Source organism: Sminthopsis crassicaudata, chromosome 5 (assembly GCF_048593235.1).
Source record: "Sminthopsis crassicaudata isolate SCR6 chromosome 5, ASM4859323v1, whole genome shotgun sequence".
In the NCBI taxonomy this organism is placed as follows: domain Eukaryota; kingdom Metazoa; phylum Chordata; class Mammalia; order Dasyuromorphia; family Dasyuridae; genus Sminthopsis; species Sminthopsis crassicaudata.
Window position 1 is genome coordinate 285,737,186 of NC_133621.1, and position 24,186 is coordinate 285,761,371.

General features: G+C 39.9%; 1 protein-coding gene across 19 annotated transcripts in view; it reads right to left on the minus strand.

Moving 5' to 3' along the window:
- ANKS1B (ankyrin repeat and sterile alpha motif domain containing 1B) overlaps nucleotides 1-24,186 on the minus strand; it is a 1,348,742-nt gene that overhangs the window by 30,189 nt on the left and 1,294,367 nt on the right. For 16 of the 19 annotated variants that reach the window (XM_074267164.1, XM_074267161.1, XM_074267163.1 and 13 more), the window contains 2 exons: nucleotides 19,163-19,300; nucleotides 2,131-2,298 (listed from right to left, as the gene is read on the minus strand). In XM_074267164.1, coding sequence (XP_074123265.1) covers nucleotides 2,131-2,298; nucleotides 19,163-19,300 — 306 coding nt within the window. The remainder of the gene's footprint in view (nucleotides 1-2,130; nucleotides 2,299-19,162; nucleotides 19,301-24,186) is intronic. The other 3 variants (XM_074267169.1, XM_074267167.1, XM_074267165.1) reach the window with 1 other exon arrangement.

The window sequence follows — 24,186 nt, forward strand, 5'->3', positions numbered from 1 at the left end:
CTGTGTGACCCTGGGCACTTAACCCCAAATGCCTCGGTGGGAGGGGGGAGAGAATGGATTTCATTCAGCACTTTCTCTAGGACACAGTTTTAGAAAGCTGCCTACTGAAACCAGATCCTCCTAGCTCTCTATGAACAACTCCACGCTGCTAGTTGGAGAAACAATTCCCATCTCTGTGCAGCTCTTACCAAGATAAGGCCTTTAGGGGTCAGGAGGCACCCAACAGCTTTTAGGACTGGCTGGGGAAGGGGAGGAACATTGCGGAGGAAGGTTGGTGGAGAAGGGGGAGGACCACACTCGCTGATGGGTCTCACCCCATAGCTCTGGGGGCAGCCAGTCAAAGGCTGCCCATCCGCGTGGTAGGGATGCGACTAACTCCCTTAGGTAAACTGAACATTCTTTACAAAGCACGTCCAGCCCCACTGTGGACACTGGCTTTGTGCGGAGATGGGAGTTTTATCCTGAACAGGAGGCAATTATACTTGGATTTCCAAACCAGTGATCTTTTATATTAGATTTCCTCTAGACGTGTGGTGGTTTTAGATTTATATGGAGAAATCTTTGAAAAATTGGTTCTTGTACATTTTTAAGGTGGTATGGAGACATGGAAAGAGAACTGGCCCTGGTGCTCACTGCCTGGATGACCTTGGGCATGGCACTTAACTCCCTGGCCTCAGTTTCCCCAGCTGTAAAGTGAGGGGGGTTGGATTAAATGATGTCTGAGGTTTCTTTAAAAGGCCCTGGCTCTACAATCCTGTGTATCTACCACAACATGGAGGGATAAGCACGAAAACTTTGCATTCTCAGCTCCATTACCACACACAGACATACGAACAGAAACACATCCATGTGTATGTATACAGATATGTACAGGACACACAAACTCATATGTGGATTTATACCCACGTGTATGTGTGTGGACATGTAGGAAGAGAAGGTCCATGGTAATATTATATCTAAGCTCCAACCTATACCAACCAGAATGAATGCCTCTATCTACATGCTGATAATAGAAGGCAATTCAGTCAATCAGTGAGTATTTATTAAGCACCTGCTGTGTGCCAGCAGCTAGAGTGAGTGGTGGGCCTGGATTCAGGAAGATCTGACCCTAGCTGTGGGACCCTGGGTAACTCACTTAGCCCTGTTTGCCTCAGCTTCCTTATCTGGAAAATATGCTGGAGAAGGAAATGGCCAAACAGTCCAGTATCTCTGCCAAGAAGACCCCAAAAGGGGTCCCAAAGAGTCAGATATGACGGAAAAGGACTAGACTTTTCTGCCAGATATTGAGTGAGGCAATGGGGATACATGTACACTCCAGCAATCATTAATACATTCATTAGCTACTCTGATGAAGCCAGATATTTGATGCTTTTACCAGCACAGGGTACGGAGAGGCTGGATTTGGAGTGAGGGGACCTAGTTTCAAATTATACCTTTGACGTTTATGTTGTGACTTGGATTTAGCCGCCTTATAACTCATTTTACTTATCTGGAAAATGATGGGATTGGACCAGAGTGCTTCGGAGATCCCCTACAGCTTTAGACCTATGAGACCATGATCTTTATAAGGCATTTCCCTACTCTGGGCCTCAGTATTACCCAAGAAGTCCAGCTGGTTCCTGAGGTTTCTTCTAGCTCTAAATCTGTGATCATCTTCCAAATTAAACTGAGTCTACGGCAAGTACCAAGGGAAAAGTGGAAAGCAAAATCCAATAAGGCTCTCGGGCTTATAGGTTTATTACTAGGAGGAATCTAGGTGAGAATTGATTTTAATTCTCCTCAATCCAGAACCAATATTCCTTTCCCTGCAGTATAAAGTGCTCTCTTGTAGACTGCTTTTCCCAAGGTCACGTGGCTATATCTTCAGCAGATATTAAGCATCTCTCATAATAATACAAGGCATGGTACTAACTGCCATGCTGGGATTTGAATCCAAGCGTTGGATCCAATTCTAATGCCCTTTCCCTGCTGCCCACTGCCTTCTAGCTGATCTGGGTGGTGAGGGGGGGATTATGGGCTACATCTGTGGTATTTTTAAAACAGCACAGATTCTTGAGGAGGGGAGGAAGGGAAGGCATACATATATGCCCAGGCGTGGCTTTAGAGACTCGGGAACCCCCTCCTACTTACCACTGACTTGCGAATACTAACTCGCGGCTTGGGAATGGGCTTGGCGGGTTTGTTTTCGAAGCTTTCTGGGAGCGTTGAGGAATGCCCACCTTTTCTTGCTTGGAGCGCGAGCTGGTAGGCCACTTCAAATGCTTGTCCTAGCGTAAGTATGATTTCGTAGGCTAAATTCTGTGGCAAAAATAAAGGGGGAAAAAAGCATTTAATAACAGGTCCATTTCAAGTGACAACAAATATCAGCAAACACTTGGCCACACAGGAGGAGGTGGACTAAATATGACTTTGAACTATTCCATCCTCACTCTAGGTGATTCAGAAAACACCAATCGGAACAACACATTCTAGGACCAATTTAAGACGGCACTATCGCTTCCTGAACTTTCACTGGCATTTCTTTAAAAAAAATTAAGGATTTCATTAGACACCCTAGTTTGTAGCCTGTGGGCTCCTCAACTTGTTTGCCAGATGAAAAATGATTCTTTTCTCTTTTCAATTCAATAAGCATTAAGCATGCAGAGCACTGTATTAAGCTCTTGGGGAAGAAGGAAGAACAGCTTAGGTAAGAGATGTTCTGTACCCTCATGGAGTTTACAGTTTAATAAGGACATATGTGCTTCTCCCAAGAGAAAATGAAATTTTATAGAATTGCGGATAGATGGAGAGCTGGGGTTGGGGAAGACTTCAGAGATCATTTGGTTATTTTATTTTATGGATTCATTTTATGGATGAGGAACTGAGGCCCAGGGGATTGAAATAATTTATTGAAGGTCCCCCATATAATGAGGAGTAAAGACTCTAAAATTTGCTCTTTTCTGTATTTCAGAAGCCAAATGGAGGGCAATAAAAGCTCTAAAATTTACTCTTTATAACCTATTTCAGATGCCAAATGGAGGGGGTTTGAAAATATACACAGAAGGTGTTATGATCATAGATAAGTCTTAGTGGAATGGGTTTAGATCTGGGATTTTATTTAATACACTTTCCAGGATGACATTGACATTTCTTGCCAATCTTCAGATGTTTAGGGAATCAAAGAATCATCAAGTTGAAAAAGACCTCAAAGTCTTATCAGAACAAGGTATCGCGAAAGCTTTTTCTGCATGCTGATAACTCAGGGCAACCAGGAGAAAGTCATTTCAATCCAATTTAACGATATTTTACCAATTCCTCTGGAGCAGGTGAGGCAGTGCCACAGACAATGATAAAAGAACAAACAGGCCCTGCTCTCTGGGAGCCTACCTTTTCCTGGAGGTGAGGAGAGACAGGAACAAGTTGAATGCAGATAAGTCAATGCAAACAAGATAAAAAGTAATTGCAAAGGATGAGAAGCAGAGCTGATGTATCCTATTGGGAGCCAGAAGCCCTGGATTCAAATCTCAGCTCTGCTATTTATTACTGGGATATGTCTGCTGGCTCCCCAAGTTTTAGAACAAGCCCCCATCCATGTGGCGGTAAGGAAGTTTGCAAGTTAGTGCAGTGCATAGAAAGAACTGTGTCTAGAATCAAGAAAGAGCTGAGTTTAAGATGTATGACCTTGGGCAGGTCTTAACCCCTCTCTGCCTCAATAAAATGGGGATAAAATAGCACCTACCTCCCAGGGTTGTTGAGAGGATAAAATGAAATAATATTTATGAATTTTAAAGTGCCGTATAAATGCTACCTATCATTCATATTCTTATCAATAATCTCTCATGCCTTCCCCACTTCCCCCCCACACTGGAGAGGGTCCTTCAGAGAAGTACGGGATTAAGCTTTTCTTTAACATCTGCCTCTCTCCATTAAGACACAACCAACATTTTGGCTGCAGAGAAAGGCATTAGTCACTCAGACACAATCAGCTGCAGCAGCAGGCATAAAAACACTGTGTAAGTGGCGCCCAATTAAGCCTGCATGACTTGACATTTTCTGGTCTCCCTCTGGCCAACTTGGCACTTTATGACCATCTTGGTGAGAGCATCGGCCCTTTCTGAACTTTCCCTGGCATTTCTTTAAGAAAATTAAATTAAATTTTGGGGGAGAGCTTTTGTATTTAGGTAAGTTCATGGATTGAGACCTGGGAAAGGCTAGAGATATTACGTAATCGAACGACCTCATTTTTCACATGGGTAAATTGAGGCTTGGCTGTGTCAGCCACTGTACCACTGGGCTCGAAACAAAATGGAATTCTGGAGCGAGGCTCTTCTGCGGGGGTGTCCTGGGTGAAGTGGACATTCTCTTTTAGAACTTGGGAAGGATGAGAGTGCTCTTCCACCAAACTCTCCTAGGAGCCATTACTCACAAATATCAGTGCTCTCTGGGTTACAAAGAGCTTTCCCCACCACAAGCTTGTGAGGTAGGGAGGATCAATGTTACTGCTCCAGTCTTAAAAAGGAAAGAAACTTAAACTTAGAGCTTCAGTGACTCCGACAGCTTTCTGCGGCTTGGAGGCAAAGCCCCGAAGTCCACTGTCAGGGTTGTTTCCCATTACCCCCCATGAGACGTGACCTCCCATCTTGCACTTAGGGGTTGTTCCTTTTGGCGTGTCTCCTCCCTTAAAAACTCCAGCTCCCTCCCGGGTACAGCTTATGTGCGATATTCTAAGGGAAACCTTTCTTGCTTCTGATAGCTCCCACTTCACCTTCCATAGATGAGGCCGACTCGTGCATTAACAATCCAAGTTTCCAAATGCTGGAATAATTTTCAAGGAGGTTTTGGAATCTACCTAAGACAATCGCTTTAAAAAACAGACTCTTAATTTCATTCAGCGATCTAAAGAAGAGGCTGGATGACCAAATATTTGGGGGCTAAGAGCACGACTCCATGGTGCACTGGGTGGAAGGATGGACTGGAGGACCTCTGAAGATGCCAGTTGACACAAAGTCTATGACTCTATGGTCCATGATACTGCTTTCTGTCTGATGTGGGTGATTGGGAAGAAAATTTCCAGAGTAATAATGATGATAACGCGCACATCTTTAACCCTTTCAAGTTTTTCCTGCAGTAATCCTAGAAGTGAATGAAGTGTCTAGATCATAGATGTGGAGCTGGAGGACCTCAGGGACCATCTGGTCAAATTCCTTTAATTTTCTGATAGGAAAAAACGGAGTGCTTAGAAAAATCACCCCCTTCCATCCCCTTAAAACCCCCCACAAACTAGCATCTTCAAGGTGGAAGTCAATGGCGATCATTATTCGGACTACTGGCTTGCTTCAAATGATTTCCTCTTCATATGAGAAACACAGAGGGAAATGTAGCTGCATGGGAAACAGGTTAACAGTTCGGGCACTTAGCTTTTAAGCAGCGCCCAGGGTCAGAAAGTTACCATCAGAGGCGGCCAGCTGAGTAAAGGATTCATCTGGGAGATGTTTGGGGAGATTGGCTGGTTCCAGAGTTTAATCCCCAAGCACAATTATGTTCAGGGTTTAACATATTTAGCAGTTCTGATGCTGGGTGCCTGTGGCCGTCGCACTTAGGTTAGCAGGAACCTGGTTATTCAGAAACGACATGACTCTGGATTCAGACTTGGGGAACTCTATCCACTGGGTTCTATCTAGTGGTGGTAGTAATGGAGGCAGATAATTATTCACTGCCTTGATTGTTTCCTCACACACTGTTACTGTTGTCTAATTGCAAAAGCTAATCTAATATGCATGAATGGCAATTCCTTAATCAAAAAATATACCTATCTATACGTACATTTTGGGGGCAAAATACTTCTGTTATTTTGTTACCATCTTGGTTAGGATGGAAACTTCCCTTCACTGCTGTTTGACTAGCCCCAGCACGTCCATCTCCTCCCGGTGACCTCACTTGGGGGATGTTGGGAGGGGGTGCCTACTTTGCAATTTCCCCAGGCATCCTGCCCAGGACCAGCTAATGCTCCAGACAGCTAAAGGGCAGCCTCCAGGCAAACTCTGTAGGAAGCGTGTGAAGTGTGACCTACATTTAAGGATTTTAACACGAATCTTTAGAGAAGCTCAACAAACTGTCAGGCTTTAGGAAGAGAACCTTAACTAAGAATTAGGAAGATGATACATGGCTATATTTCTCCAGAAGCCTGGAGATGAAACTGAGTTGACAAGCCTGAAATGATTGCTGTGGATCCTCTAAGTTTTTCACAGGGATCCAAAGGCAGGCTCATGATTAGACTGAGTGATGTTGGAGCCTAATACTGGAAGGTACAGGAGCTGGCAATAGGGTGGAGTGCCTGTGGTTCAAATTTCACTTGGATCACATCCCTGTGATCACTTAGCTTCTCTGGGACTCAGTTTCCCTATCTGTAAAATGAAGGGATTGAACCAAATAGACTCCAAAGATCTTTTCAGTTTCCAAAACTATTATGGGGTCAAAGATATGGAAATTGTCATCATTATTATTTTTGAGGGGGAGAGTTTTCTTCTCATCATATTTCTTCCAGGCTTTTTGGTCCCTCTCTATTCTTGCTAAGTCTACTTCTCTTTAAAATCTCACCCACATCACAGAGTAAAATAGCTTTATGACTATGCCATAAAGTCACAATTCATTGACATCACCTCCGTTTTGTGTGTCGCTCTCCAAGGTATTAGTAAGGAACTAAACTTGATAGGTTAAGATGATAAAATGTAAAACGTTGCCTGAGGTTTCTGGGTGTTCAGAAATTTAGTCTCTATCGTTCCTATAGAGACATGCTAACTGATGAGCTTGAACTGGTGCTGAGACTTTCCAGGGCAGAGAGTGCTTGGCGACTGCTGGAAATTTGGAATTTGAAGATTTTTTCCCCTCATACCTTCTAAGGGTTATCACTTTGGGCGCCATACCAAAGGGACTGTCATCCATCGGCTTAGTAAGAGACTCAGAAAAGAGGGCAAAACATAGCCTGCTGAATTGCACAGTACTGTTTTTTCTAATTTCTCTGGCACTGTGCTCCCCTACCTCGACCAGGCTTCTTTTATGAGAATTGACAAGGCCACAGCTCAGCATGGCAGGGCCACAGGCAACTCATGAAAGAAGTGGGCCAGCCAGCGTGGATGGGAAAAACGCTCTTGACTGTACCTTGCAAGGAATGCTATTACTAGTCAGAGGTCTTGGGGATAGAGAGCGTATTTAGGGAGAAGAAGCTGACCCATTTCAAGATGCTCATAAAGAATATATGAGAAAAGATGAAATCCCAGTGGAATTTGCAGTAAAACTCTGATTAAGTAAAAATATATTCTGTAGTCCTTTCATACGTGTATATGTATATATCAGTATAATTGAGCAACATTTATTAAGGGCTTACTATGTGCTGGGAACTGTGTATGTGAATAGCCTGTATATAGGATATTTAGGTGGTATAATGGATAGAGTGCTGGTCCTGGAGACAGGAGGACCTGAGTTCAAATCTGACCTCAGATACTAGTTGTGTGACCATGGGTGTGTGTGTGTGTGTGTGTGTGTGTGTGTGTGTGTACACACACACATTTAAAATAACAGATTTACAACTTGAAGGGATTTTAGAGACCACTCTCCCATTTTACAGATAAGGAAACTGAGGCCAGAGAGTTTAAATTATTTGACTAGGGTCATGCAGCTAAAATAAGTGTTTAAGGACGGAATATTTTGTCTCCTTGATAGGATTTCAGTTCCTTAAGTACATAGACTTCTGCCTTTTCCCTTTGGTCTTTGTATTCCCAGATCCCTGCACAGTGCGCGGCACACAGTAGTTGCTTAATAAGTGCTTGTTGATTGAATACTTAAAAAAAAGAAGGGGGGTTGTTGATAAGTCTGGATAACTGAAGGTTAAAGAAGCCACATTTGGAAATCTTCCCAATGTATGTTTGTTTTTTTTTTTTTTTCTTTGTCACATAACAAGCGCCCTCCTTTCTAGGACCACCTGACTCCATCTGGAATATGTTGGCTGTCATATTAGAACGTAAGATCCCTGAGGGCAAGAACTGTTTCACTTTTGTATTTGTACCTCTGGGACTTAGCACAGGACCTGGGTACAAAGAAAGGGCTTAATATAAGTTGTTGAATAACTGGTTACTTGTTATGGGGTAGAGGGAAGAAGGGTTTATGGAGAAATGACTGACATAAAAAAAGGAAAAATATATTTGTCCACTTCTCTGCCTTAGGACAAAGAGTAAGGTTCATGGTGGAAAAGGTTGAAGTACCTCAAGATCATCCGTCCTTCTCAAGATAAATGATGGTTATAACAGACCATGGCCTAGTGGAGAAAGCTAGTTTTGGAGCCAGGAAAACCTGGGTTTAAATCCTCCTCTGACATATAGTCTGTGTGACTCTGGGCAAGTGAGTTACCCTCTCAGTTCTATAGACAACTCTCCATAAATTGGAGACCATAAATTGCTGGTAAGGTGCCACTGGTAGAAAGAGATTTCCTCACTTGGAAGTTTCTTCTATTAGTGAAATCATAGGCCTAAATTCTAATTCTATAAGACTATAGTTTGTATGTGTGTATGTATATATATATATGTATATATTGTATGGGAATGGCTGCCATCTAGGGAAGGGGGTGGAGGGAAGGAGAGGAAAAATTTGGAACAGAAGGGAGTACAAGGGATAATGTAAAAAAAAATTTACCTATGAATATGTACTGTCAAAGAAAATGTTATAATTATAAAAATTAATAAAAAATTAAAATATATAGACATATATATATGTCTGTATGTATGTATAAGATTGGTTGAATGGGTATTCAGATTATTATGCACTCATCCCAAGACACAGGTGGGAAGTTTGAGTAGGGCAATGGATCCATGATTTCATTATGGCTGTGACTATTCTCTGAATGCTTTTGATCTTACGTAAGCATTGTTCCCCCCTCCCCCTTAATTCCTCCATTTGTTGTTGCTATTTCAGTGATAGACATGTCTTATGACCCCATTTGGGGTTTTCTTGGTAGAGACACTGGAGTGATTTGCCATGTCCTTCTACAGCTCATTTTATACAAGAGGAAACGGAGGCAGACAGAGTTAAGAGACTTGCCCAGGATTGCAAAGCTAATAAGTGTCTGAGGTCGAATTTGAATTCAGGTGTTTTTTTGACTCCAGTCCCAGTGCTCTATCCACGTGCCCCTTAGCTGCCTTCAAGTCTTTTCATAAGAGATTTCATACAACATGTTGGGTTTTCTCCTCTCTATTATAGACCAAGAGTTGGAAGGCACCTTAGATGAGTGGTTAAATGCCAGATCACAGAGGCATTAAGTATCAAAGGCAAGATTCGCATCCTGAAGTCTTCTGACTTCATTTTCCTTCTCACTGAAGTACATTAAGTTTTGGCCCATTTTTCAAGAGATTTACGGTGCAATACTTGGTCAGTCCTGGAGAATGAATGTAAATTAACCACATGATATGTTCACTTTTTTCTTTTTCTTCTGTTTTTTCCCTCTCTTGTGGTTTTTCCCTTTTGTTCTGATTTTTCTCTCCCAACATGATTTATAAAGAAATGTATGTAAAATGAATGTACATTTATAACTAGAAAAAATTAAACTATAAAAAATACTTGGTCAGTTCATCTGTTATTCTTTACTCTAGCCCAATCATCTGTGGCATAGAATGTCAGAATTTTTGAGTTGGAAGTGGCCATCTCACAGAGAAGAGGCCCTTTTATGGCATAATCAACAAGTGGCCATTGAGCCTCCATCTAAGCACTTCCAGAACAGGAACAGCTAATTTCACATCTGGTCAGCTACAGTTGTTTCAAAGCTCTTCCTTCTATCAAACCTACATTTGTCTCATGGTAACTTCTGCCCCAGTTCTTTATTCTTCTCTCTCTCCTACCCAGATCTTGACATCACCTTGCTGAAATGTCCTTCACAGATTTGTGGAGTAAGCTATTTGTGTCTTGATGAACTTGGATTTCTCTTATAGATTTGGATAGAGTACCACCCTGAGAATTAGGAAGATCTTGAGTATAATTCCCTCCTCAGACACTTATTAGCTGTGTGACCATGGAGAAACTTTACTATTTCTTTGACCCCCTTATCTGTCAAATTAGCATAATAATATCACCCATAACACACCATTGAATTGGAAAGTACTTGGCACCCTTTAAATATAAATATTATTTAGCAGGGAAATAGTATTCTTGGATAATCTGACATTAAAATGTAAAATAATGATCTCCTCCGTCCCCCAAGCCCCTAAAAAATCTGATGAAAAGCATTGGAATCATCTGGGGCTGACTCCAAAGAGATTTGAGGAGAAGGAAGATTAGCTAGTGATTATAACTTTGAGTGGAGATCATCTTGAATGTGTATAATTAAGATTACTGATTTGTTGTCTCATTACTTCTCAAGTAATAGACTTTCAATTGCTCTTATTACTTCCATTCTTTCTCTACCTCTAATCTATTCTTTACACAGCAGATTCAACAATTTTCTAAAAGCACAAGGCAGAACACTCTCAGTGACTCCCCAGTTGCATTAAACTCCTTTCCTGGTTGAGATTGGTTGCCTGTAATCTGATTCCCTAGCCTATCTTGCTGACCTTTTTAACATTGCTTTCTGGTTTAATGCTGTTTTTTATATTTCAGCCAAATTGAAATTCTAGCATTTCCTGATTTTTTTGTTGCCCTTTCGTACCTCCATATATTTTTATAGGCCATTCTCTAATCTTGACATGCATTCTTTCCCCTCACTCAGTCAACAAGCCTTTATTAAGCGTTGTGCTAAGTTCTGGGGATACTTGTTGGAATTCTTTTCTTCTTTTAAATTAAGTTTAGATGCCTGCCACCCTATTTCCCCAGTCCCCTGATAATGATCTCTCCTATCTCAATTTTTCTGAAAGCATTTTTGTTCAAATCTTTTATTATCCCTATCAAATCCTGTCACATACATATTATTTGTGTATGTCTGAGTTCTGTTATTAAATTGTAAATAACTCAAGGGCAAGAACTAGCTTCTTTATCATCTTTGGATTCTTTTTTTTATTGTAGTAAGTTTATCTTTAATACACATTGATTTATGAATCATGATGGGAGAGAAAAATCAGAGCAAAAGGAGAAAATCATGGGAGAGATTAAAATAAAAACCAGAAAAAAGAAGTGAACATCACATGTGCTGATTTACATTCAGTTTCCTTAGTTCTTTCTCTAAATGCAGATGGCATTTTCTATTCAAAGTTCATTGGGATTTCCTTGGACCACTGAACCACTGAGAAGAACCAAGTCTTTCATAGTTGATCATCGCACATTCCTGCTGTTATTGTGTTTAATGTATTCCTGGTTCTGCTTGTTTGTTCACCTTTGGATTCTTAATATGCCTGATATATATTATGCCTTTACTAAATCACTAGCTTTAGTAATCCAATCTAATCCATTTTCTATTTTACAGAGGAGGAAACTGAGGTCCAAGGAGGAGTCTTGCTTAGGGTCCTGCAGCTTTTAAGTGTTTGAGGATGGATTCCTGGGAGCTCAGATTTAGAGTTTAAAGGGATCTTAGAAGCTATAGAATTAAATCCCTTTCTTTTACAGATGAGAAAACTGAGGCACAAATAGGCTAAGTGACTTGTCCAGAGGCCAGATATTTTAATTCAACTTTACAGATGGGGAAAGGGAGACAGGTAAAGTTTTAAGGACTCACCTAATTTAAGACATTAGATCTAATCAACAATGAACTACTGTATTTCTAAGATTGTCAATTTATGGGAGAATATGCTATAAGCAAAACTTAAAATTGCACTAAGACTTCTGGACCATGCCATATTTTAATGAATAAATATTTTTCTTAATATTTTGATACTTCTATGGGTCCAGGAAAGCACAAGCTAATAGGAGGCAGCCTGGTGCAAAGAGTGAGAAAACTGGGTTCTAATCCTGTCTCTGATTCTTGCTGACTGTGCGGTCCTAAGTAAGTCATTTTTTTTTTTTTTTTTTTTTGCTGAGGAAATTGAGGTTAAGTGACTTGCCTAAGGTCACAGCTAGGAAGTTTGTGTCTGAGGCCAGATTTAAACTCAGATCCTCCTGACTTCAGGGCCGGTGCTCTATCTACCATTTTCTTTTTCTTAATCCCAGTTTCCCCATGTGTAAAGATAAGAATTATATTTAATAACCTCAGAGATCACTTCCAATTCTAAATCTAGGAACCTAACGCATTTTAACCCAACTTGTCTTTCTGTTCCCATGCAATGGAGATAGGGGACAAGAATGCTTTTAGAAATAGAGAATTAAAATCCTTTCTACCTGAAACATTAATGAATTTTCTAATGAATTTCTTCTTTTGGAGGAATCAGGATAATATTCCACTGCTCTGTTCTGTCTGGGATCTTTTCTGTAAAAAACTGACATTCTTTTCATTCAACAAACTTTTATCAAGTGCTTCCTGTGGCCAGGTAGTGCTAAGTACTGGACTTTTTGATTTCATTGGTAGTCATGGACTCTTGATGGGAGAACTTCCACTAGTTCAGGATGGCACTTGCCCTCCCAGCTTCTACCTAGAGTTGCCCAGAAATGCTGAGAAGCAAAGTGATTTTGCTCATGTTCTACTAGATGTGGGATTCCAGCTAATGTTTTCATGAATCTAAGCCCAACTCCCTAGCCACTGCCAAGACTGCTTTTTTTGTTAACATTTGTGTTTCACTAAATGTAGTGCCTTTTATATATAAGATCTTGCTGAGAATGTATGGAGGAGGAAGATGGGGAATATTGTCCTTCACGAGCAGCCACCCACCATCATGACAATTCCTCAAACAGTTCCTGGTGCACTTCCCTTGATTGAATTTTTCCATTGCAAGCAACAGAAAGGCAAGCTTGATTAAAAATATCAAAGGCAGTGAGGGCAACATGTATTCTGAGGATTAGCAAAGTGAGAATTAACAAGGGTCTTGCTGCAAAGCCACGTCTCTTCAGTGTTATTGTTTTGTTTTTTAGTTGGAGGGGAAAATAATCTTTTTTTTATGCTTCAGATCTCCTGAACGTAGCTGTCTCTAGAGCTTGAGAAAACTATATTCCTATAATAGGATATGTCTGAATTATTTCTCATCCAGTGAGCAAGTTTTATTTATGGGAAACCAGCTTGAGGATTATCAAAAAGAACTGACTTGTTGACACATACTTTAGGAGAGTCTCTCCTTCCTCTGGCTATTTCTGTAGGGATGAAGAGAATGGCTCCTCCACTCCTTATCTATCAGATGGTTTTGGGAGGTGATATGTAGAAACATTTGAATCATTTGATGACCAAGCTTCAGGCTTAATTGAGCCAGGCGGTGGGATACAGTCTGCATTTGAAGGCTTTCCCTAATGTTCCTAGCTCTGTGACTCTGAACAAGTCATTTCTCTCGACTTCAGTTTATTCATTTATAAAAACATAATCGCACTGTCCTCATGGGGTTATTTCACAGGCCCAAAGACCTAGGTCTGGGAGGGACCTCAGAAGTGATTTAGTCCAGCCCTTTCACTTTACAAGGAGAGGAGACTGAGATCCAGAGAGGAAAAGGTCTTATGCACGTAGCTGATGTCATCCTTAGTTTGGCATTCCAAGTTCAGTGCCTTTTTTTTTTTTTTTCTATTGCCTCTCTTTCCTGTTGTGAATATAAATGAAATAATATATACAAAATGCTTTGCAATTAAAGCAGCATGTAAATGTGTGACAATTATTATTATACATCTCTAAATTTAGCTAGATTGGCTAAATAGATAAATAGGTTCTATCCTGAAGCCTGTCCATCTTGATGGGGTCTTCAAGAGCTTCAGATACGGACTTGAAGAATTCAGGGTCATTTCTGCTCAGGGAGAAACCTATGAGCTATGTGCACTTTAGTGGAAGAGCTAACAACATATTGCAGCAAGCATTAAGTGCCTGCTGTATGCCAGGTGCTGAGCTAGGTGCTGGTGATAGGAAGCTGAGCTCTTGGGTAACCCAGCCAGGGCTGTAGGGTTGTTCCATATTAGAAGCAGGACTGGCCTTTTCTATCTGCTCCTCACCTTCATGCATGTTTGTCAGGGACTCAATCTCTCACCTCCATGCATTTCTACTGGAATATTTGCCAGACACTCCCTCCTTCTCTCTACCTCAGAGAGCCCCTCTCTTTAAGACTGAGGCCAAATGCCACCAAACTCCCTTAGTCCACCTTAGTTTCCTTAACTGTAAAATGGGTATAATATCAGCCCCCATCTCTCAGGTTGTTGTGAGGATCAGATGAGATAATTGTAAAATGCTTAGCACAGTTCCTGGCACACGGCAGGAGCTTGTCCCCTACCACTTCCCTTTTTGTTCCTCCAGGAGACACTTTAAGATTCTAAGTTGAAAAAAAAAGTGCTGACCTCGATTGGCAGTGGGAATTTTCCCACCTGGGGACTTCCTTGTATGAATGAAATCCTAGGTGTAATCTCTACATTGTCTTATAGAAATAAAGAAATCATGTAGAGAGCCCAGTTGCAGCCTGCAGCGTGTTACCTACAGTCCAGTCATTATGATTAGGGGTGGTATATTCATTTATGCACATGATGTACCTGCCGATTGACCTTGTGGGGTAACGAGAGATATTGGAAGAATGACCTACAAAATGTCCATGGGCTCTGCCAGGCGGGGGAACAGCCTCTCTAATGAACTACAGTTTCTTTTAAAATAAACCCTCGCTGATTTAGGGATGTGGCCAGGCCATTATGCTGTGAATGTCTTCATGATTCCCCATCAGGAGCCGTGTGAGAGACTTCTACAGATGTTTATTTAAAAAAGGCTTTAAGGCTTTAAAACTCGGACTGAATATATAGCTGCCCTACATAAAGATAGAAGGTCTCTGGTTAAAGAGGAGAAATGGTGGTTTAAATTTATTAAGGGGAGGGTAAACAAAGGCTGTCTCATCTTTAAAGATTGCTCAAAGGCCCCAGGTCCAACCTGCTCCCCTTTGCAGGTATTTTGGGCATGAGGCAGAATGTGGTTTCCCCAAGGATTATTTAAATGGTGGATTTCAGCAGGGTGGAAGACAGTGGGGGAGAAAAGGGGAAAGCTAAAGTTTTGGAGTTTCTAGAACATTCTGACAAATTCACTATTTTTATATAGTTCACATGGATTAGTGTTAAGATTCAGGGAGCACAGAGGCAGCTAGGTGGCGCAGTGGAGAGCACCAGCCCTGAAGTCAGGAGGACCCGAGTTCAAATCTGGTCTCAGACACTTAACACTTCCTAGCTGTGTGACCCTGGGCAAGTCACTGACCCCAATTACCTCAGCAAAAAACAAACAACCAAAAGATTTAGGAAGCACTTTCCCAAGGAGTAGATGGCACAAGTATTTATATCCCCATTTTACAAAACAGGAAACTGAGGTCTAGAAAATTTAAGCCACTACCCCAAGCATCATGAATCTAGACCTTTCTACTAATACTAGGCACTATTTATATTGTCCTTTAAGGTTTGCAAAGCACTTTACATATGCTGTCTCCTTTGATTCTGGGTTTTTTGGACTTCAAGACCACTGTAACACTAAGACCCAGTGACTTTTTTTTCCCATTTAAAATTTTTAATTTTTTCTCAATTACATGTAAAAATAATTTTCAACAGTTGTGTTGTTTTAAAATTCCAACAATCCTCAAAAACTGGCACATTTAATTGGGCTATCAGGCTTGCAAAGGGTTTTATACATACAATTTCATTTGATTCTTACAAATCTGACAAGGAGGTATTGTCATATAAGTAGGCAAGTTCCTCCTCCTCCTCCTCCTCCTCCTCCTCCTCCTCCTTCTCCTCCATCATAACCAAAAGTGACCTGTGATTCCATTGGTGCAGAGAATTGCCAGTCAAGAAATTCCTTTGACCAATCAGCACCTAATGTGCAATTTAACATTTTATTTGCCTAGAGCATGGAGATTAAGTGACTTTTTCAGAGTCACATAGCCACTGTGAAAGGCACAACTTTAATCTACATCTTCCTACCTCTAAAGCCAGTATTCCATTTGTTACATGAAGGATTCTTAACCTGGGACTCAGAGATTCCTCTGATGGATAGATTTCAGGGAGTTTTGTGAGTTATAAAGAATAATTTGATAATTGGGGTCATCGTCAATATCTTGACTTTTGTCTTGCTATGAATTTTTGATGACTTTGGCAGAGAGACTGATGCTGATGACTCTTTCTCACTTAAATTCAAGTCATGAACAAATCAAGACATTACTCTTGAGATGTCACTGGTTCTCCGAGAATGAAGGATGAACAACATTTTGATAACTTTTTCAATTATAATTGTTTTCCTTTGCCATCCTAAGTATTTTATTTTATGTATTTTTAAATTATGAGAAGAAAAAGCTAAGACACTTGTGATTTCATAGATCTGATATGGAGAATTCCCCTCTATCAATGCAAATCACCATCTTCCTAGGGCACTGATGTCATAATCTGCGTCACACAACATGAGAGTCAAGAGTAGAATTTGAACTCGGGTTTGCAGATTCCAAGGTTACTCTGAGCCAGTTAAATGGCACAAGGAGATCTGAGTGTTCTAATTTGCTTCCCTTTAGATTCACTGTGAGGAAAAAAAAAGTACTCAAACAACTATGTAAAGGATTGTTTTTTGAAGTTGAAATTTCTGACTTTAGTATAGGGATCACTATGTTTGGTCAGGAAGTTAAAATAGAGTCGATGTCAGTGTGCCTCTTAATGAAGATCTTAGTGTAATTACAGTGAGGTCACCATCAGAGGGATGTGCAAGGTTTCTGGGTAAAATGCTTTTTTCTTGTTAACATCACAGCAGGGAGCTGAGGCTCTGCTCTGGGGCAAGGCAATGGGCCAACTTTTGACCATCTGGAGCTGGTTCCTGAGAACTAGTCTGCCTTTTCTTGAAAGGGGGTGAAAGAAAAAGGCCAAATTCCAGCTGAGATGTCAGAAGAGAGTAATCTTGAAACATTCTTTCTCTCTCTCTCTCTCTCTCTCTCTCTCTCTCTCTCTCTCTCTCTCTCTCTCTCTCTCTCTCTCTCTCTCACATACACACATCTGGAGAGGGGGAGAGAGACTAAATTCTCACTGCAAATTAAACAACTGCATTTCAGGGAATGGCAAGATCTGACTAATTGCTTAATTTGCCAGGTTTAATGGGGTTGTGAACAGGAGGGAGGGAGAGAGGAGGAGAGAATCTATCCTTTTGTGGATTGAATGCAACAACTTTAATTAATGCATTAATAGGGCAAAGGTCTCCTAAGGGAATTCCTGGTGTAGGTGAGTTATCACCTCTCTATGGTTTAGAATATGAATAAAGTGCTGGAGCAGAGAGAGATTAGGCGATTTGTTCCAAGATTACACTAACAAAATCTGATTTCATTAGGGAAGCAGTAAGGGGAATTTCTTTATAAGCAGCTTTATAATTTAGAGAGCTGCCCAGGTCATGGAGAGGTTAAAGTAACTTGCTTTTCCAGGGTTGTGGAAAACATCATCTGCTTAAAAGTTATATAAGTGCAGATAAGTGGTTCAGTTGATAAGAGTGCTAGGCCCAGAGTCATGCAGACCTGAATTCAAATGTGACCTCAGACATGACATTTTTTGGAAGTCTGACTCTCGATAAGTCATTTTACCCAGTTTGACTCAATTTTCTCATCTGTAAAATGAGCTGGAAAAGAAAATTGCAAACCACTGAAGTAGTTTTGTCAAGAAAATCTCAAAAGGGGTCCAGTCAGTTTGACATGACTGAAAAATTACTAAACAATAGCAACAATCAAACTAAATCAACTAAACAAATCTTTTTAAAAGAGAAACAGTTTGAGGGGAGTGTGTGTGTGTGTGTGTGTGTGTGTGTGTGTGTGTGTGTAAGATAACATGTCTTAACCTCTCACTCAATACCTTGCTCTCTCCTTCCCCCTTCCCTAATACTCAGGTATTTACATTTTAAGGCAGGAGCTTGTCCACAAATCTCTGATAAGTAGGGAGGTAGGAGAAGGTCTTGATACCATCCTTGTTCCCCAAATGGAAAGGGGAAGCAACTTTTCATCCTATTTAAGTCTAATTTAAAATTTCACAAATACTTAATAAATTAAGAAATTTAATATTCCTCATTACTCAAGTTGAAGAAGCACTGTACAAGGACTTAAAAAGATAAAAAGAGCAAGAGAGATGGCTGAGGACATATACCTTGTCTTAGAAAATGTAACAGTTTAGGATCCTTAATGATAGAACATTTATACAATGTTCTTAAAATGCTTTACAAATATCACCTCATTTAATCCTGACAACTCCATGGGAGATAAGCGCACTAAGTGCTGGGGTCACACACCTAGTGTCTAAGATCATATCTGAGCTCAAGTCTCCTGACTCAGGTCCAGTTCTTTAACTTCTGTGTCACCTAAGCTGGATGGCTCTCTCCTTCACTCAAAAAAATTGCCTCCATCCTTTCTCTTTCATGGTAACATTGGGAAAGAAGGTTGAATTTGGAGGCTTGGTACCTGAGTTCATATCCCACCTCCGCTTGAACTGTGTGAATTTAGGTAAATCATCTAACTTCTATTTGCCTCAATTTTCTCATTGCAAAATGAAGGGGTTGGACTAATAGGCACCTGAGATGTATTAGTCTTGGATCCTTCAATAGATTTCATTCTGAGTTCTATAGAATCCCTTCCAGACTGATTGTATGGGTCAAGGATGTATCTTATGGAGCCAACTTCTTTTTTTTTTTCTTGTTGTTGTTGCTAGTTTTTGGTTTTACTAGGATTAGACAACTCAAAACAATGTAGGAGGCAATGAAAATAATACGAATTTTCAGTTGGACTTTGGAAGAGACTCAGAAAAGAAAGAATTAAAAGGAAGGAGCTGTCCTTGGTACCAGAGGAAGGAACTGTCCGTGGTACCAGGGAAAGGAGCAATAATAAACCAAAAATTTTGGGCAATAAAAACAAACAAATGAAAATTAGACTTCTGAAGCTCATGAATCTGTGTGTGTGTGTGTGTGTGTGTGTGTGTGTGTGTGTGTGTATACACACACACACACACACACACACACACACACACACACACACATGCCTGCAAGAAATTTACACTAATTTGAGGAGGAAAGTTTCTAAATCCTACCTAAGCCCCAACCTACAGTCAATCTGGGTGTAATACTTGGCAAAGCAGTTCTGTTACTCAAAGGGACTTTTAATAGAAACAAAATTCCAGGACTTACCACATCAAAGGCTGTGAACACGTGGCAGTAATGGTGATTTGATTTCAAGTCTTTCGTGATATACGCAAATGTGGAGAGATCCTCGGGATCCTGAGCAGCACAGGAGATGTTCCGGATTTCGTGCTCAGCGATAATGTTCTGCAAGAAGAAAAAAAAGACCATATTTCCCACTTTTTTTTTTAGCCACAAGAAAAAAATGAACAACACTTAGGCATTTGTAGTAGCTTTATGTACTGAAATTATTTCACTACATCCAAACTAACTCAAGAATTTATTAAATAACTGGTATATGCAAATCACTGTCTTAGGAACAGAGATACAAAGACAAAATGAAAAATAGTTCCTGTCCAGAATGAGTTTACTTTCTATCAGGAAGTTATAAACAGTCATCATAATAGCATTTTATAGAATTTTAAGGTTTACAAATATTACAAATATTGATCTCATGCATATGATACACATTCATTATACATATTCATCCTATATACTATATATATATTAGCACAATGCTTGCCACATTGTAGGTACTATATAAATTCTAGCTATTAATATAATTTTATTACATATATGTATGTGTGCAGTTGTTTATAGACATACCTATGTGTAGATAAATTCATTAGCATAATTACCTGGCAAATAATAGGTATTCTGTAAATTCTAGCTATTATAATGATATTATATTTATATGAATATATATGTGTGTATGCGTGTATATAACTGAGTATATGGATGTACATAATATAGAATTCATTAGCATAATGCTTGGCAAATAGTAGATGCTATATAAATGTCACCTATCGTATCCTTATTATGCAAATATATAATACAAATGCATATGCATATCTCTCTCATCTATCTACCTACCTACCTCTCTCCCTTTTCTCTCTTCTCACCCTTACCTATTCTCTTTCAGAAGAAGGGGGAGAGTACTAAGGGATAAAGAAAGATTTTCCAAGGGTGATTATATATCTTTAAAGAAGGTAGACATTTTGAGGGGTGACAGTGGGGAGGGAAGGCATGAGAAACAGACTCTGCAAGGGCCTAAGGACAGAATATGAGTTCAGAGTAAAAGCAAGCAGGACAATTTGACTGGAGGGTAGAGTATCGTTATGGCAATAAATCTGGCAAGATTTTATTTAGGGTTCACTACAATTTTGCTCCATGTAAATTTTTATGATAAAGGCAATGGGGAGTCATTGAAAGTTCTTGAATATGATCTATACAACTTCAGCAAGAAAAAGGATGACCTAGGAATGAATGGAAAAATTGGAATGAAAGCTTTTGAGGTAGACACTGTCTTTTTTTTTTTTTGTCTTTATCTTCAGAACCTGGTACTTAAATATCTCGAATCCATATTTTACTTTGATTTTGATACTGAAGATAGCAGTTCTCCAGAGCCTGGAGAATGTGTAGCACATTATCTCTGCAGCAAACATTCCTAGGCCCTGGCTAGAAATGCTTCTTTTTGTCATGGTGCCTTGGAGATGAAATCTAAAAGCCCACAGGTTCACATAAAATCCATCTCTGCTATCTTAGAATAGTCTCTTTGCATTCTTAACCCTTATCTCTTGAAAAAGTTCCTTCTGTAACCAGATTACTTTCTAATTGCACAATCTGAAATAAATCTTAGGCAGCTTTCCATGAGGGAGGGAGCCTGCCTCTTGGTACCTAAAAATACTTTAAAAACAACTGTCCGCTGCCAACAGTACCAATAAACACTTCATGTTCTGCATGTAGCACAGCTGCATTGGTGGGGGAACAATCAAAGAATTAACTACATTAAAAATAATAAATTAAGGTGTCTTTCATCCTGGAATGAAGCTGGCAAGCCCTAGGGATGATGTCAGTCAAAATGGGCTCAGATAAAAACTAGAGTCCTACAACCAGATAATGGTCTCTTCCAAAAATCTCAGAAGTACCCCAGAAGGTCATAAATTCATTCTATTGTTCCTATCTGTCCTTGGTGATGGACAAACTGGACAAAAAAGTATCTTGTGAGTTTCTGAAATGCATTTGTAAATGTATATTTTATTTGTTTATTAAAAAAAAGTGTTTGCTAAAAGTAAAATCTCTAAGTTCATCCTCTTTCTCCTTCCCATTGGATGCTGCTGTCACTATGGCAAGCTGGTACCTCTTGCATTGATTTCACCTTCCTAGGACAGAGTAACATTGGCAATATAGAGACAGCACAGCGGTTAGGGCCCTGGACACAGTCAGGAAGACCTGGGTCCCAATCTTGTCTCAGATGCTCCTTAGCTCTGTGACCATGGGCAAAGGATCGGACCTTTTTGTGCCTGTTTCATCCTCTATAAAATGAGAACAATAACAACATCTACTTCCCAAAGTTGTCACGTAGACTTGAAAGGGACAATGCCTTTTTAAGTAATTTTAATTTTTAAAAATAATTTAATTTAAAGTAATTTTTAATCTAAATGTCAGTTATCATAAACAAGTACTTTTTTAAAAAATTTCTTATTTTTAGTGATAGAGAAAAGGACTGTGGAGAGAGGACTGGCCTTATGATTTCATTGGTATAGGATACTCTTGGGTGAGGAAACTTGTTTTACTGATACAAGTCAGTATCTTTTCTTGCAACTTATAGTCTTAGAAAGATATCTAGAGCTTGTTGTGTTCAGCCATTTTCAATCGTATCTGACTCTTCATAGCCCCATTTGGGGTATTCTTGACAAAGATACTAGTTGTTTTACCATTTCCATCTCCACCTCACTTTACAGTTGAGGAAACTGAGGCAAACAGGGTACAGTGACTTAAGTATGAGACTAGATTTGGATGCAGGAAAATGAGTCTTCTGAACTCTTGGTCTGGCATTCTATCCGCTGCTTTATCTAGCTGCATATCCAGAGCACTGGTAGGTTAAAGTAACTTGCTCAGAGATGCCTTTTGTTCTTAAGACAACTTTATGAATCTAACTGCAACTTTCCCTGCCCCACAAACTATCTTCTTGTAAGATAGATTTTAAAAAAAAAAAATTCAGCACCCCTCATTCAACCCCAATGGTATTGACCCAAGTGTCCTCATCTCTGTATTGAAGAAGAGGAAGAGTTCCATTTTCTCCATTCTTCCCTGGGGCCAAACTTGGTTAATATAATTATGTAAGATTCAATTTCATTGCTTTTTTCCTTTTTCTTGGTCATTCTTTGCTGTAGAAATTTTCTAGACTGCCTTCCAGGTCCTTCTTTCCTGCTCCATTAGTTGACATGTCTTTGCCTGCTACTCTGAATTCTTCACATTTGTCTTTTCCCAAGAGTACTATTATTTCATTACATTCATAGATATTTTCTTTTGTGTATTGTTTTAACCAGACTGGTATTTCATTTGCACTCTCTAGAACATTAACTGGGGACCCATAAGACAAGCCAGAGCACTAGGGAGCAATTAAATTGTAGGAAAAATTGTCTCCATGATTTTCAATGAACTGAGTTCCTTTATTCTTTATCTATAGAGTTTTTAAATGTCTTCCCTTAGGAGGGAAATAAGTGGAGGAGATGGCATTTGGTTTTGATTGCTGAGGAGGAAGAGAAGGGTTGGGAATAGTTAGATGTGAATGACACGGTCAGATTGATTTTCTCTGTTAACTCTTTGTATTAATTTTTAAAGGAATAAGTGTGTCTAGCAGGAATAGTCTTTATATTAAAAAACCCCCACCAGTCACACATCCATGCACAAATCCCTTCACTTTCTGTGTCCTTCATGAAAAGCTGTTTGCTCGGGTCAGCTAGGTGATGCAACAGATAAGTTTAACTTTGTTAAAAATAACAAATTAAGGTGTCTTTCATCCTGGAATGAAGCTATCAAACTCTAGGGATGAAGTTTAGAAAACCCGAGTTCAAATTTGACCTCAGACACATAATAGCTGTGTGATGCTAGGCAAGTCACTTAACTCCCATGGCTTTCGAAAAATAAAATAAAGGAAAAAATATTTTGAAAAAGCTGTTTGCTTTGTGACCAGGGGGTTTACGGCATAATGAATCCAATCCAGTAAATGAATACAGCTGTTCTGCGTAAGATCAAGTTACAGTAGAGAAGAGAGAGCCATGATTCCCATTTCTGCAAAATAAGGCATCTATTTCCTCCCAACTCTGTTTGGTTTCCTCTGAGGCAGAGATTGAGGCCCTTCCCACACAGATTGCCACCCGGGGAACCGTAACGGCAAACAGTGAGGGCTGGCCAGGAGCCAGAACCATGTTCAAAAGCCCAACTGGAGACTCCCTAGGGAGCAGGCCCTGAAAGCTGGCACACACAGTATACAACTCTTAATTTGCTCTTAATTTGGGTCCCAAGTTCTTAGAAGGCGATAAATTTGCATAAAACAAAAGGATGGCTTTTTTTGGGCATCCTACCTCTCCCACTGCACAAACATTCCAAATTATCTTGTTAGTCTTGGGCTGATTTGCGTGAGGCATCTGGGGGGAAAATTTTTATTGTCTTCTTAATTTACCCAGATGGAGAAACTGCGGCCCCGGTGGGTTCAGGGCCTTTTCGTTCTGACTCCAAGCAGGAATTTGGCATAAAACACAAATCTTCCAATTTCCAGCCAAGTATTCGGTCCACACCTTCTGCTCTCTCTTGAGGGATCTGCTAAATCTGAAGACTGAGGCGAGGGCACTGTGGGAACTCAGTTATGGCAGTCTGCAGATGTCTGATGCTCTTCCTACCTCTGGGTCATGAGCCTTGCTGAAGCTTATTGGATTTAAACTATTTTTGTGTGAAATTTTTTCTGAGCTCAGTTTTTAATTTAAGATAATTTGCAGCTTCTCTCTGCTCACTTCATGATGACTGATTCCATTTTTTTCTCCCAAGTTGTTGGGTAATGAATTTCTAGTCTCATAAGTTGCTTCCTAAGTACTCGTTCCTACCCCACTCACACCCAATGAACTCAGATGCAAATCATTTATTTGAAAAACCAGAAAAAACTTATTTGAGAAAACAAACCTCTCTGAGAAAAAAAGGAAATTAGAAAATCACTAATTACTTTTTATATATAAAAAACCCAACTTCCTTGT